Source organism: Scyliorhinus canicula, chromosome 17, assembly GCF_902713615.1.
Source record: "Scyliorhinus canicula chromosome 17, sScyCan1.1, whole genome shotgun sequence".
Taxonomy (NCBI): Eukaryota; Metazoa; Chordata; class Chondrichthyes; order Carcharhiniformes; family Scyliorhinidae; genus Scyliorhinus; species Scyliorhinus canicula.
In genome coordinates this window covers 112,942,985-112,959,732 of record NC_052162.1, presented here as the reverse complement: position 1 = coordinate 112,959,732, position 16,748 = coordinate 112,942,985, and the positions used below count along the sequence as shown (strand labels likewise).

At 47.9% G+C, this 16,748-nt stretch overlaps 1 protein-coding gene across 2 annotated transcripts in view; it reads left to right on the top strand.

Annotated features, from left to right (window-relative positions):
* Positions 1-15,245, top strand: part of LOC119952179 (zinc finger protein 239-like) — a 52,636-nt gene extending 37,391 nt beyond the window's left edge. The window contains exons 1-2 of one of the 2 annotated variants that reach the window (XM_038775782.1): positions 11,680-11,862; positions 12,333-15,245. In XM_038775782.1, the coding sequence (XP_038631710.1) occupies positions 13,249-14,280 (1,032 nt within the window). In that variant the 5' untranslated portion in view covers positions 11,680-11,862; positions 12,333-13,248 and the 3' untranslated portion in view covers positions 14,281-15,245. Of the gene's footprint in view, positions 1-11,679; positions 11,863-12,332 lie in introns of those variants that run through there. The other variant, XM_038775783.1, reaches the window with a different exon arrangement.
* The last annotated feature ends 1,503 nt before the right edge of the window (positions 15,246-16,748 follow it).

Below are 16,748 nucleotides of genomic sequence, written 5' to 3'. Positions count from 1 at the left end.
AAATTGACAAAGGAATCAAAGGCGACATGAGGGGAAACGTTTTTACAGAGCGATGGGTGTGTAAATGTAAAATAAATGAGTTGATGGCACAAATCATCGTGAATGACTATGATTTAGTGGCCATTACTGAAACATGGTTAAAGGATGGTCACGACTGGGAGTTAAATATCCGAGGGTATCAAACTATTCGGAAGGACAGAGTGGATGGTAAGGGAGGTGGTGTTGCTCTGTTATTTAAGGATGACATCCAGGCAATAGTAAATGTAGGCAATAGTAAATATAGGCAAATATAGGCAATATAGTAAATATAGGCAATAGATGACATCGGTGCTATGGAGGATAAGGTTGAATCCATTTGGGTGGAAATCAGGAATAGTAAGGCGAAAAAGTCACTGATAGGAGTAGTCTATCGGCCACCAAATAGTAACGTTATGGTGGGGCAGGCAATAAACAAAGAAATAACTGATGCATGTAGAAATGGTACAGCAGTTATCATGGGGGATTTTAATCTACATGTCGATTGGTTTAACCAGGTCGGTCAAGGCAACCTTGAGGAGGAGTTTATAGAATGTATCCGCGATAGTTTCCCAGAACAGTATGTAATGGAACCTACGAGGGAACAAGCGGTCCTAGATCTTGTCCTGCGTAATGAGACAGGATTGATTCATGATCTCATAGTTAGGGATCCTCTCGGAAGGAGCGATCAAAATATGGTGGAATTTAAAATACAGATGGAGGGTGAGAAAGTAAAATCAAATACTAGTGTTTTGTGTTTAAACAAAGGAGATTACAAGGGGATGAGAGAAGAACTAGCTAAGGTAGACTGGGAGCTAAGACTTTATGGTGGAACAGTTGAGGAACAGTGGAGAACCTTCCAAGCGATTTTTCACAGTGCTCAGCAAAGGTTTATACCAACAAAAAGGAAGGACGGTAGAAAGAGGGAAAATCGACCGTGGATATCTAAGGAAATAAGGGAGAGTATCAAATTGAAGGAAAAAGCATATAAAGTGGCAAAGATTGCTGGGAGATTAGAGGACTGGGAAATCTTTAGGGGGCAACAGAAAGCTACTAAAAAAGCTATAAAGAAGAGTAAGATAGAGTATGAGAGTAAACTTGCTCAGAATATAAAAACAGACAGTAAAAGTTTTTACAAATATATAAAACAAAAAAGAGTGGCGAAGGTAAATATTAGTCCTTTAGAAGATGAGAAGGGAGTTTTAATAATGGGAAATGAGGAAATGGCTGAGGAACTGAACAGGTTTTTGGGTCGGTCTTCACAGTGGAAGACACAAATAACATGCCAGCGACTGATAGAAATGAGGCTATGACAGGTGAGGACCTTGAGAGGATTGTTATCACTAAGGAGGTAGTGATGGGCAAGCTAATGGGGCTAAAGGTAGACAAGTCTCCTGGCCCTGATGGAATGCATCCCAGAGTGCTAAAAGAGATGGCTAGGGAAATTGCAGATGCACTAGTGATAATTTACCGAAATTCACTAGACTCTGGGGTGGTCCCGGTGGATTGGAAATTAGCAAATGTGACACCACTGTTTAAAAAAGGAGGTAGGCAGAAAGCAGGAAATTATAGGCCAGTGAGCTTAACTTCAGTAGCAGGGAAGATGCTGGAATCTATCATCAAGGAAGAAATAGCGAGGCATCTGGATAGAAATTGTCCCATTGGGCAGACGCAGCATGGGTTCATAAAGGGCAGGTCATGCCTAACTAATTTAGTGGAATTTTTTGAGGACATTACCAGTGCAGTAGATAACGGGGAGCCGATGGATGTGGTATATCTGGATTTCCAGAAAGCCTTTGACAAGGTGCCACACAAAAGGTTGCTGCATAAGATAAAGATGCATGGCATTAAGGGTAAAGTAGTAGCATGGATAGAGGATTGGTTAATTAATAGAAAGCAAAGAGTGGGGATTAATGGGTGTTTCTCTGGTTGGCAATCAGTAGCTAGTGGTGTCCCTCAGGGATCCGTGTTGGGCCCACAATTGTTCACAATTTACATAGATGATTTGGAGTTGGGGACCAAGGGCAATGTGTCCAAGTTTGCAGATGACACTAAGATGAGTGGTAAAGGGAAAAGTGCAGAGGATACTGGAAGTCTGCAGAGGGATTTCGATAGGTTAAGTGAATGGGCTAGGGTCTGGCAGATGGAATACAATGTTGACAAATGTGAGGTTATCCATTTTGGTAGGAATAACAGCAAACGGGATTATTATTTAAATGATAAAATATTAAAGCATGCTGCTGCGCAGAGAGACCTGGGTGTGCTAGTGCATGAGTCACAGAAGGTTGGTTTACAGGTGCAACAGGTGATTAAGAAGGCAAATGGAATTTTGTCCTTCATTGCTAGAGGGATGGAATTTAAGACTAGGGAGGTTATGTTGCCATTGTATAAGGTGTTAGTGAGGCCACATCTGGAGCATTGTGTTCAGTTTTGGTCTCCTTACTTGAGAAAGGATGTACTGGCACTGGAGGGTTTGCAGAGGAGATTCACTAGGTTAATCCCAGAGCTGAAGGGGTTGGATTATGAGGAGAGGTTGAGTAGACTGGGACTGTACTCGTTGGAATTTAGAAGGATGAGGGGGGATTTTATAGAAACATTTAAAATTATGAAGGGAATAGATAGGATAGATGCGGGCAGGTTGTTTCCACTGGCGGGTGACAGCAGAACTAGGGGACATAGCCTCAAAATAAGGGGAAGTAGATTTAGGACTGAGTTTAGGAGGAACCTCTTCACCCAAAGGGTTGTGAATCTATGGAATTCCTTGCCCAGTGAAGCAGTTGAAGCTCCTTCATTACATGTTTTTAAGGTAAAGATAGATAGTTTTTTGAAGAATGATGGGATTAAGGGTTATGGTGTTCGGGCCGGAAAGTGGAGCTGAGTCCACAAAAGATCAGCCATGATCTCATTGAATGGCGGAACAGGCTCAAGGGGCCAGATGGCCTACTCCTGCTCCTAGTTCTTATGTTCTTATTATCGTGGGATCTCCATGAACTATCAGGAAGTTATGGAATGGGGAGAATTGAGAGTCCCTCAAGTGTTGCCCCTCCCTGTCTGGGCCAGCCTTGGTGTATAGTGATCAGAGAACATCCTTTTCCCCCTCCAACTGCAACTCTGTCCCCCACAAACCACGTGAATCACTTTGAACTTGAACAAAAGGGGCTTTGTGGCAGAAGGGACCCCAAATTCAAGGATACCCAGCAGATGTGGCGGCAGAGTGGTGTTGACTTCACAGTGAGATAGGCATGCATAAATGAATCAATCTCATTGGCGATGGTGCAGAATGTCCAGCAGAGGCAGTATAGAACATAGAACATTACAGCGCAGTACGGGCCCTTCGGCCCTCGATGTTGCGCCGACCTGTGAAACCATCTGAAGCCTATCTGACCTACACTATTCCACTTTCATCCATATGTCTATCCAGTGACCACTTAAATGCCCTTAAAGTTGGCGAGTCTACTACTGTTGCAGGCAGGGCGTTCCACACCCCTACTACTCACAGGGCCTCACGGTAGCATGGTGGTTAGCATCAATGCTTCACAGCTCCAGGGTCCCAGGTTCGATTCCCAGCTGGGTCACTGTCTGTGTGGAGTCTGCACGTCCTCCCTGTGTGTGCGTGGGTTTCCTCCGGGTGCTCCGGTTTCCTCCCACAGTCTAAAGATGTGCGGGTAAGGTGGATTGGCCATGCTAAATTGCCCGTAGTGTAAGGTTAATGGGGGGATTGTTGGGTTACGGGTATACGGGTTACGTGGGTTTAAGTACGGTGATCATTGCTCGGCACAACATCGAGGGCCGAAGGGCCTGTTCTGTGCTGTACTGTTCTACTCTCTGAGTAAAGAAACTGCCTCTGACATCTGTCCTATATCTACCACCCCTCAATTTAAAGCTATGTCCCCTCGTGTTGGTCATCACCATCCGAGGAAAAAGACTCTCACTGTCCACCCTATCTAACCCTCTGACTATCTTATATGTCTCTATTAAGTCACCTCTCAGCCTTCTCCTCTCTAACGAAAACAACCTCAATTCCCTGAGCCTTTCCTCGTAAGACCTTCCCTCCATACCAGGCAACATCCTAGTAAATCTCCTCTGAACCCTTTCCAAAGCTTCCACATCCTTCCTATAATGTGGTGACCAGAACTGCACGCAGTACTCCAGGTGCGGCCGCACCAGAGTTTTGTACAGCTGCAGCATGACCTCGTGGCTCCGAAACTCAATCCCCCTACTGATAAAGGCTAGCACACCATATGCCTTCTTAACAGCCCTATTAACCTGGGTGGCAACTTTCAGGGATTTATGTACCTGGATGCTGGGATCTCTCTGTTCATCTACACTACCAAGAATCTTGCCATTAGCCCAGTACTCTGCATTCCTGTTACTCCTTCCAAAGTGAACCACCTCACACTTTTCTGCATTAAATTCCATCTGCCACCTCTCAGCCCAGCTCTGCAGCTTATCTATGTCCCTCTGTAACCTATAACATCCTTCAGCACTATCCACAACTCCACCGACCTTCGTGTCATCTGCAAATTTACTAACCCATCCTTCTACACCCTCTTCCAGGCCATTTATAAACATGACAAACAGCAGTGACCCCAAAACAGATCCTTGCGGTACACCACTAATAACTGAACTCCAGGATGAACATTTGCCATCAACCACCACCCTCTGTCTTCGTTCAGCTAGCCAATTACTGATCCAAACCGCTAAATCACCTTCAATCCCATACTTCCGTATTTTCTGCAATAGCCTACCGTGGGGAACCTTATCAAACGCCTTACTGAAATCCATATACACCACATCAACCGCTTTACCCTCATCCACCTGTTTAGTCACCTTCTCAAAAAACTCAATAAGGTTTGTGAGGCATGACCTACCCTTCACAAAACCGTGTTGACTATCGCTAATCAACTTGTTCTTTTCAAGATGATTATAAACCCTATCTCTTATAACCTTTTCCAACATTTTACCCACAACCGAAGTAAGGCTCACAGGTCTATAATTACCAGGGTTGTCTCTACTCCCCTTCTTGAACAAGGGGACAACATTTGCTATCCTCCAGTCTTCCGGCACTATTCCTGTCGACAAAGACGACATAAAGATCAAGGACAAAGGCTCTGCAATCTCCTCCCTGGCTTCCCAGAGAATCCCCATGTCCCCGTCGGGGGGTTCGGAGGTGGACAGCCCTTGTAGAAGGTATCAAAAGCCGTGTTGACCTCTTTTTTCTCTGTTGCCGGTCTGCCTCTGCTATCCTTTACCTGAACTCGTGGCGGCCTGCTTTCTCAGCTGGGAGCCAGTAGGCGGCCAGCCTTTTCCCCGTGTTGATAGAAGGTCCCCCGTGTCTGGCAGAGTTGGTGCATTGCTTTCCTGGTGGATAGCAGGTTAAAGTCCATCTGTAGCTTTCAACTCTCCGTCAGAGCTCCACAGTCGGGGTCTCGGAGTACTTTCTGTCGACCTCCAGAATGGAGTCGATCAGTTGTTGCCTGGCTGCCCTCTTTTCCCCATCTCTACGCGCCGTGTAGGCTATAATCGCTCCCCTAATCACCGCCTTCAGTGCCTCCCAGAACGTGGAAGGTGAGACCTCCTTGCTCTGGTTATTTGTAAAGTAGCTGCCTATGGCCGGTGATATTTTCTGGCAGAAGACCTTATCGGCCAATAGGTCCATGTCCAACCTCCATGTGGGGCGCTGGGCAGGGCCCGCCTCCAACCTCACACCCACGTAATGTGGAGCGCGGTCGGAGATTACTATCGCGGAGTATTCCACTCTTACTGTTCCTGAAAGCACTGCTTTCCCCACTGCAAGGAAGTCAATTCTTGAGTATGCCTTGTGGACTGGCGAAAAAAATGAGAATTCCTTCTCACCGGGGTGTAGGAACGGCCAAGGGTCTACCACTTCCATCTGCTCCATGAATGTTCCCAGCTCCGTAGCCATTCCCGTCCTTTTCCCCAATCTGGGGTTCGATCGGTCCATCAGCGGTACACAATTGAAGTCGTCCCCCCCCATAATCAGTTGGTGAGTGTCAATGTCGGGGATTTCTACTATGGTCGTGTCGTCCCAATTGGGCGCAGACACATTTACCACGACTACCGGTTCCCCCTCTAGGACACCGCTGGCCATGACCCACAATCCCCCCTTAGTCCGTAACGGGCCTTGTTCCCGTGAATCTCGTCCTTTTGCTAATCAGTATGGCTACACCCCTGGCCCTCATCCCTCAGCATGAATGGTAGGTCTGTCCCACACAGCCCTTTCTGTCCCACAGTCGGTCCATCTCCCTCAGGTGTGTCTCTTGGAGGAAGATTATGTCGGCCTTCAAACTTCTCAGGTGGGTGAAGACTCAGAATCTTTTCAATGGGCCGTGAAGCCCCCCTGACAGTCCAGGTGATAATCTTGATGGAGGATTTTTGTCCCCCACTTCCTGTGGGATCAACCATGTTACCTGGTGGACGCGAGCCTGCATTCTGGGATTTCTCTTTGTTAGGGAGCTGTCCAAAATGGCCACAATCACCGATCTCACCCTGAGTCGGGCCCCTGCGCTCTGGGGTTGTGGTTATCACCACTGTTGTATATATTAGGAGATGTGTGGTAAGACCCTGTACTTCAGGTTCGCCGGTAGTCCCTGCCTGCTGGCTCCGCCCAGTAGGTGGAGTATAAATATGTGTGCCACCATACAGCAGCCATTTCGCCAGCTGCTGTAGGAGGCCACACATCTTCATGTAATAAACCCTCAGTTGTATTCAACTCTCGTCTTTGTGTAATTGATTGTGCATCAATTTATGACACTAATGTTTTTAGAAGATGGACCTTCGCATCAAGCCGGATCGCCTGCAGCTGGATCCGCAATCAAGCAACGCCAAAAATGACTTTGAACACTGGCTAGCTTGTTCGAAGCTTACATCAGGTCTGCACCAGACCCAATTCCGGAAGCTCAGAAGATCCAGATCCTCCACATGCTGCTGATCTCCAGCGAATTTCCTCTTATCCAGGACGCGCCGATCTATGATGAAGCCATGGCGCGACTGAGAATTACGCTCAGCGGACTAACACGCTTTACGCCAGGCACGTCTTCTCAACTCGTAATCAACTCCCTGGTGAGTCAATAGAAGATTTCTGGCCTGCCCTAATTCCCCTGTGGCTGTGGCTGTCAAGCTGTCACAGCCACGACTCGAATTTACTCATGCGGGACGCTTTAGTTATGGGGATTGTGTCAGATCACATCCGCCAGCGACTTTTAGAGGGGGCCACGCCCGACCTCACGGCAACCAAAAAGCTGGCGCTATCGATGACGGTCGCCTCGCGCAATATCCAGGCCTACACGCCCGGCCGCGCGGCCCACCCCTCCCACGCATCGTAGACCCCGCAGACGGCTGCCCCACCGGGGACCCCACTCAGCCAACCCTACGCCTGTGCCACGCGCCAACCAGCCAACCCCGTGGGCCCAGATGTTACTTCTGTGGGCAGCCAAAACACCTCTGCCAACGCTGCCCGGCCCGGAGCGCCCTTTGCAAGGCCTACGGCAAAAAGGGGCACTTTGCTGTGGTGTGCCAGGCTCGCTCAGTCGCCGCTATCGCTCCGAGCCCCCCCCCCCCCCGGTGTATGGACGTAGGCACCGACATCTCCCCCCTGCGGACCAGGCTACGTGTGGCCCATGGGCGCCACCATCTTCCCCTCCCCAGGCCACGTGCGGCCTGTGGGTGCCGCCATCTTGTCCCCCTCAGGATCGTCAGGCGCCGCCATCTTGTCTCCCCCACAACACGTGGGCGCCACCATTGTTCCAGGACCCGTGCCCCCCGGGCACCCTATTGTCTGACACCAGCGACGACCAGCCGCGACTCGCCTTGGTCACAATTGACTAGTCTCGCCCGCACAATCTAGCAACCGCCTGCACACGCGTCAAGATCGATGGGCACGAGATCTCCTGTCTGCTGGACTCCGGGAGCACCAAGAGCTTCATTCATCCCGATATGGTAAGGGGCTGCTCCCTCGCGGCACACCCCGCCAATCAGAGAATCTCCCTGGCCTCCGGGACCCACTCCGTGGTGATCCGGGGGTACTGCATAGCCATGCTCACTATCCAGGGCTTAGAGTTCAGCGGCTTCCATCTCTACGTCTTCCCCAACCTCTGCGCTGCCCTGCTACTCGGCCTGGACTTCCAGTATAACCTCCAGGGCCTAACATTGAAATTCGGCGGGCCCCTACCACCCCTTACTGTGTGCAGCCTCGTGACCCTAAAGGCCGACCCACCTTCCCTATTCGCAAACCTAACCCCAGATTGCAAACCCATCGCCACCAGGAGCAGACGGTTCAGCACCCAGGACAGGGCCTTCATCAGGTCTGAGGTCCAGCGGCTGCTTTGGGAAGGCATCATCGAGGCCAGTAACAGCCCCTGGAGAGCCCACGTGGTAGTGGTGAAAACGGGGGAGAAACACAGAATGGTCGTGGACTACAGCCAGACCATCAATCGGTACACGCAGCTCGACGCGTAACCCCTCCCTCGCATATCTGATATGGTCAATCAGATTGCACAGTACCGGGTCTTCTGAACTGTAGACCTAAAATCCGCCTGCCACCAGCTCCCCATCCATAAGGCGGACAGCACATGCACTGCCTTCGAGGCAGATGGCCGCCTCTACCATTTTCTTAGGGTTCCGTTCGGCGTCACCAACGGGGTCTCGGTCTTCCAAAGGGAGATGGACGGAATGGTCGACCGGTATGGGCTGTGGGCCACTTTCCCGTACCTAGACAATGTCACCATCTGCGGCCAGGACCAGCAGGACCACGATGCCAACCTTACCAGCAGACGCCGCAACCTGGAAACCAAGATCGAGTCCATATTCTCAACCTCTGCTCAGGACGCAGCAGACCAGCTGCGCAACACCGCCAAACAGATGAGACAACGATACTATGCCACCTATATGCACACCAAGAACAGGAAGCTTGAGACACTCGGCATTACCACCAGCAGCAACCAAGCCTCCCCCAGTACCACAGTCGAAAACAATCCAGGAAAATCTATTGTCAACTTGTCGAACTACACCCTTCAACCAGACAAAATCAGCACAGGGCTCAATTTCTGCACCACCACCAAAATGGACCCCATCAGTCTCACGGCAGACACGGAGGAATTCATCAGGCGAATGAGGCTCCGGGAGTTCTTCCACAGACCCCAAGAAGCTGACAGCGAAACCAAACAAGACAACCAATGAACTGGAACAGCAGACCGAGTGATCTGCGGTGCGGCAACCGAAGGGGAAAGATTGGTCCCCTCCGGAAGGCTGCCGCCCTAGGCTCAAAGGGAATCAGCCCACTGGAAGCAAAGTGGTGAGACCGGCCAGTCCAGCAGAAGAAACCCTCCGATCCTCCCACTTCATCGAGTGTCAGAATGAACATGGTTCAGTCCTGAATGTGATTAACAGCAGCAATAACAGCAGAATCCAGCCCCTGACATCACTTGTGAATTTGTTGGTGTGTCTGCAGGTGGCATGACCGAGTGAATCCTTTCCCACACACAGTGCAGGTGAATGGCCTCTCCTCAGTGTGAACTCGCTGGTGTGTCCGTAGGTTTGATGATTGATTGAATCCCTTCCCACACTGAGAGCAGGTGAACGGCCTCTCCCCAGTGTGAACTCGCTGGTGTGTCTGCAGCTGGGATAACTGAGTGAATCCCTTCCCACACTCAGTGCAGGTGAACGGCCTCTCCCCAGTGTGACCTCGCTAGTGTGTGTGCAGGTTGGATGAACCATTGAACCCTTTCCCACACTCAAAGCAGGTCAATGGCCTCTCTCCGGTGTGAACACGTTGGTGTGACTGCAGGGTGGATGAATGTCTGAATTCTTCCCTCCCACACAGACAGCAGGCAAATGGCAAATTCGTTGGTGCATCTTCAGTTTGGAAAACTGAATGAATCCCTTTCCACAGACAGAGCAGGTTAATGGCCTCTCCCCAGTGTGTGTTTGCTGGTGTTCCTGCAGGTCAGATGGCCACCTAAAACTCTTTGTGCAGTGAGAGCAGCTGTACGGTTCACACACAGGTGTATGGTCTCTTCCCGGTGTGAACTCGTTGATGATTCAGCAGGCTGGATGAATGAACAAATCTGATCCCACACTCAAAGCAGGTGAACGGCCTCTCCCCAGTGTGACTGCGCCGATGTATTTCTAGCTTTGATGGGGAAAGGAATCTCTTCCCACATTCCCCACATTTCCAAGGTTTCCCAATGGTGTCAACGTTCGCGTGTCTCTCCATGTTCAACGACGAACTGTGTGAGTCTTGCAGCTTTTCCAGTCACACTGATGTTTAAGATCTTCTGAACCATATACAACAAACATTTCTCCTACATTTAAAGGCTGATAATATTCAGGTCCTCATGAATTAAGTGTCTCGGTCAGATCTTGCCGTGATATTTGGCTCAATTTCCTGCCTGTAAATCCTCTCCTGATATCCTGTAAAAGGAGTTCACAGAATTCATCACAGTCACTACTGGATAGAAATTCAGAATGGACAGTTCTGGTTTCTGTGGAACATTTTTTCCTCTCCCATTCCTCTCCCTCCATTCACACTCTCCTGTACCTAGTATTCACCCTCCCAATTCTCCTGAAGGCGTGATTCATGCTGATCCACAGATACAGGGTCACTGCCTCATATCCCGGAGACAGACACCTAAAAATCTTAATGCAGGCGGCGAGTCCGTGCATTTATCCATCTCTCTGCATTATTCACTGTGCAACAAAACACCTGATAATACTGTATATCACAGTGAGGATCTGTGTGAGAAAGAATTTAGTTTCGACAATGAGTGGACATCATCTGAAAATCTCTTTGTGCGCCGGTGGTAAAAGTGGAGAAGAATAATTTTAAAATTTTAAAATGAAATTGGATGCGGACTAAAAGGAAACTAGCTTGCAGGGAAACTGGGATATAGAGGGGGAATGGGAATGACTGGATTGCACTTTCATGAATCAGCATGGACTCGAGTTACTGAATGGACTCCCTCTGTGTCGCAATGACGGCATGGCTGGAAATATGTAACATAGCTACAGTACGTTATAAAACTAGAGATAATAAATGAACTTTATTACAAACTATAAATGGTATACCTAATCTGTACCAAAAACACTGGACATGTCTCTGTCTGATATTAATTTACTGTCCCCTTAAATGTCAGCCATCACCTGGGGAAACCAGCCCTTTAATTGTGAACATTAGGAAAGAGACCATCCTTTTAGCCAGACAAATAAATGTGTCAAGCTGAGGGAGCAAAGGATGTCAATGTATTTAAGAGAGAGAGAGACCTGGGCCAAGCTTTGCAGAGTCTGCACCCTCCCTGGATTCACTTCCTTTCCTTTCAGTTGCTGCAAGTCACCAATTGAAGGTCAGAATGAGAAAGGAAATGGAAAAAGGGAAAACATTAATTTTCTTCCAGAGAGGAGGCAGCTGTGTCCAATTTCCCAGTCCTGACGTACAATGGAGCCCTGCCTGAATCAGCCAATAGGAATCATTCTGCGTCCTTGTGACGTCTCCACGGTCCAGTGCGCAGGCCCGGCACGCGGGAGCCTCGCCCCCACCCATTGTTTCCCCCCCCCCCCCCCCCCCCCCCAACCAGACAAACTCCGGCCAGAGCGAGAAGCCGCTCGGCGATCTCCCCACACACACCGCCCCGGGACTGCGCATGTCCAAACGAGAGGGGCAGATGCGCATGTGCGCGGCAGTACCCACACCTGACCTTCAAACTGACGTATGGACCAATGAAAAGAGTTGGGACCGGAAGGACTCTGCTCCTCTAGCCAATCAGAGCGCGGGCTTTGTCAGAATGAAGATTGAGGTTCATATGGACCAACCTCCTCCTGTCTCCAACATCTGTGAGTAAAACACTTTCTTTTCTCCCCCTTTCCATTTCTTTTCTCATTCTCACCTTCAATTGGTCACTTGCAGCAACTGAAGGGAAAGGAAGTGAATCCAGGGAGGGTGCAGACTCTGCAAAGCTTGGCCCAGGTCTCTCTCTCTCTTAAATACATTGACATCCTTTGCTCCCTCAGCTTGACACATTTATTCGAATGGCCGACTGCAGCTCCTATTTGTTATGATCTTGTGTCCAAGACAGGAAGCAGTGGGCATGGATCTGTCAATCAGCCTGAATCAGTACCTTCAGGAGAATTGGGAGGGTGGATATTAGATACAGCAGAGTGAGAATGGAGGGAGAGTGTGGGGGACGGAGATTTACACCTTTTGGGGAATGAGAGAGGAAAGAATGTTCCAGAGAAACTAGAATTGTCTGTTCTGAATTTCTATCCTGTCCTGACAATTATGACTTTTGTAAATTGTTTTACAGGGTATTAGAAGAGGAGGAATTACAGACAGAAATCTCAAACGTCACATTAAGATCTGACAGAGATACTTGATTCCCTGGGATCTGAATATCGTCGGCCTTTGAATCTAGAAGGAGAAATGTTTGTCTGTTCTGTCGGCTTCAAAACATTTGAAACATAAGTGAATCCAGTTTGTCTTTTACATAGATAAAAGCAAATTACTGGATGCTGGAATCTGAAACAAAAAACAGAAAATACTGGACAATCTCAGCGAGTCTGACAGCATCGGTGGAGAGAGAAGGGAGCTAATGTTTTGACTCTGGGTGACTCTTTGTCAAAGTATGTTGTATATTACACATTTATAGTCCAGTAATATGGACATATATCTATCTGGCAGCCTGCATGAAGATTTTCAGGTCTCTGTGTCCAGGGCAAAAGCAGTGAGCATAGATCTGTCAATTAGCACCTTCAGCAGAGTGAGAATGGAGGGAAAGTGTGTGGGATGGAGATTCACAGCTTTTGGGGAATAAGTGAGGAAAGAATGTTCCATAGAAACTAGAATTGTCTGCACTGGATTTCTATTCTGCACAGAGTCATGACTTTTATCAGTTCCATTTACAGAATATCAGAAGAGGAGGATTTCCAGACAGGAAACCAAAGCAAACATCACATCAAGTTCTGATAGTGTTTCTCGATTCATCGCGACCTGAATGTCTATCTCAAAAAAATTCAGATATCATTATGACTGGACAAACACCAAGACACACAGGTCTGAGTGAGAGTGTTCCAGTGCACTGACTGTGGAAAGAGCTATAAACAGTTGCACAGCTGACAAAACGCCGCACCATTCAGAGCGGGGAGAGACCGGACACGTGTTGTGTGTGTGGACGAGGCTTCAACTGATTGTCTGACCTGGAGAGTCTCTAGGAGACCCAAAACATGGCAAAACCATGGAAATGTGTGGACTGTGGGAAGAGGTACAAAGTCCCATCTGCGCTGGAAGCTCATCGACGCAGTCACACTGGGGAGAGGCCGTTTACCTGCTCTGTGTGCGAAAAGGGATTCACTCAGTTATTCTGTCTGCAGTCACACCAGCGAATTCACACTGAGGAGAGACCATTCACCTGCTCTGTGTGTGGGAAGAGATGCAGACATTCATCTGCTCTGCAGAAACATCAGCGAATTCACACTGGGCAGAGGCCGTTCACCTGCTCTCAGTGTGGGAAGGGATTCAGTGATTCATCCCACCTGCGTACACACCAGCGAGTTCACACTGGAGAGAGACCATTCGCCTGCTCTCAGTGTGGGCAGGGATTCAATAATTCATCCAACCTACTGAGACATGAGCGAGTTCACACTGGGGAGAAGCCGTTCACCTGCTCCCAGTGTGGGAAGGCTTTTGTTCAGTCATCCGAACTGCTGATACACCAGCAGGTTCACAGTGGGGAGTGGCCGTTCACCTGCTCTCAGTGTGGTAAAGGATTCATTCGGTCATCCAGCCTGAAGTCACACCAGCGAGTTCACACTGGGGAGAGACCCTTCATCTGCTCTCAGTGTGGGAAGGGATTCAATGATTCATCCAACCTGCAGAGACACCAGCGAGTTCACACCGGGGAGAGGCCATTCACCTGCTCTGAGTGTGGGAAGGGATTCAATGATTCATCGAATCTACTGAAACACCAGCGAGTTCACACTGGGGAGAGACCGTTCACCTGCTCTCAATGTGAGAAGGGATTCACTCACTTATCCAATCTGCGGGTGCATCAGCGAGTTCACACTGGGGAGAAGCCGTTCAGCTGCTCTCAGTGTGGAAAGGGATTTAACGATTCATCCAACCTGCGGGTACATCGGCGAGTTCACACTGGGGAGAGGCCGTTCATTTGTTCTCAGTGTGGGAAGGGATTTAAGGATTCATCCACCCTGCAGAAACATCAGAGAGTTCACACTGGCAAGAAGGGATTGTGTGATTAATCACACCGGCTGAGACACCAACAAGTTCACAAGTGATTACAGGGGTTCGATTCTGCTGTTATTGTTTCTGCTCTCAATTAAATCCAGGACTGCATTTTGTTCATTCTGACAGTTGGTCAATGGGGAGGGTTTCTTTCTGCTGGACTGGCCGGTCTCACAACTTTACCTCCAGTGGGCTGATGCTCTTTGAACCTTGTTACGAATACCTGGTTTCAGATTTCACAAGGATCACAGAGTGTTGAGGTGATTCAAAGTTACAAGATATTTAGTTCTCATTTCTGTTTAGAATTCCAGAAAACATGCCATGTAACCATGAAGATGGGCTGTGGTGGTTAAATTTTTCTTTTGTTTAATTTATCTGGATGTTTCTCACAGAAGAAAACTTAACAGGGCAGGTTGTCTAAGGTGGACTGGGAAATTGCATTTAACGGTATGAAGGGAGACAAGAAATTGCTGATGTTTAAGGAATTATTGCATATTTACCAGGGGACCAGTTGGCTGGACGGCCGGTTTGTGATGCGGCACAACACCCAACAGAGTGGGTTCAACTCCCGTACCTGCTGAGGTTACCCATGAAGGCTCCACCTTCTCAACATTGCCCCTGGCCTGAGCTATGGTTACCCTCAGATTAATCAACACCAGTCATCTCTCAAAGGGAGGAGCAGCCTATGGTCCTCTGGCACTTTGGAGACTTTCATTTCACATTTATGCAACAAATACAGATTCCTTTAAGGCTCAAAATTCCAACAGGAAAAGTGATGTAACCGTGGCTAACAAGAAAACTTAAAGATTCCATGAGATCAAAGGAAGAGACTCAAAAAGACTACAAAGTAGTAGTGAGCCTGAGGATTGGGAACTTGTTTTAGAATTCAGCAAAGGAGGACCGAGAAACTGATAAAGAGAAAATAGAATATGAGAGCAAGCTGGGGAGAAACATAAAAACCGACTGGAAAAGCTCCTATAGGAATGTGAAAAGGAAAAGATTAGCAAAGACCAATGTGGGTCCATTCCAGGCAGAGACAGGAGAGTTTATAATGGGGAATAAGGAAATGGCAGAGAAACTGAACAATGTGTGTCTGTCCTCACGGAGGAAGATACAGAAATTATCCCCAAAACACGAGAGAACCAAGGGACTAGTGGGCATGAGGAAATGAAAGAGATTCGTATTAGTGAAAAAGTAGTACTGAAGAAATTAATGTGGTTGAAAGTTAATAAATCCCCAAAAGCTGATGCTCTACATCCCAGAGTGTTGAAAGAGGCGGCTGTAGAGATAGTGGATACCTCTTTCTCTTCCAAACTCCAGCAGATACAAACTCGGCCTGTCCAACCTTTCCTCATCAAAACTCTACCCATTATAGGTATTAATGTTGTAAACCTTCTCTGAACTGCTTCCAACACATTGACATCATTCCTTAAATGAGAGCAATACTGTACACAGTGCCCCAGATGTGGTCTCACCAATGTCCTGTATAACTGAAGCATAACCTCCCTACTTTTATATTCAATTCCCCTCACAATAAACAATAACATTCTATTAGCTTTCCTAATTACTTGCCGTACCTGTATACTCGCCTTTTGTCATACATGCTCTTGGACACCCAGATCCCTCTGTCTCAGAGCTCTGCTCACTCACCATTTCGGTAATAAGCTTTTTAGTTCTTCTGGTCAAAATGGACAATTTGACATTTGTCTCCCATTTTTTCTCAATTTGCCAATTCTTTGCCCACTGTCTGACCTATATCTTTTTGTCCTCTCCTTGTCCTCGTCTCACTTTCCGACCTATCTTTGTGCCATGAGCAAATTTAGGAACCATTCCTTCGGTTACTTCATCTTAAGTCTTTTATATAAATTGTAAAATGTTGGAGCTCCAGCACTGTGCCGTGTGGCACACCCGTTGTGGCACCTTGCCAATCAGCAAATGACCCATTTACGCCCACTCTGTTTCCCGTTAGTGAGCTAATCTTCAACCTGAGCTAATTGTAAGGTTTTTTTCCCTGTTGATCCCCTTAATTTCCCTCCCTTTATTTTTTGCTATTATCATTTTGATCCATGGATGCTTAATGGACATATGTCTTTAAGTCGAGCAGGGGGATTGAGAATTTAAAAGTCACAAACAACACTGCTAGTGTTTGGACAGTTTGATTGTTTGGCTGGTGGCCAATGAATTAGCCAAAAAGTTGTCTTAATGCCCGGGAACAGGCGGTGATTGGGTATGATTTTCAGGGATCCAGGGAACACACAGTTTGAATCCTGGACACTCAGAGGAAAGGATTTGCCCTCTCCCTCCCTCGTGTTTTCACCAGAAAAGCTGCTGTATTTCTGAAACTGCAGAGACCTGAACGAATCTACAGTGAAAACCATTACAGACTGAAACCTGAAATCTCAAACTGAAAGCCTCATTGAAGAAAGGTGTGCGAGACACAACCAACTGAAACAAAGACTCTTATTGTTTTACTTTCATTATTATT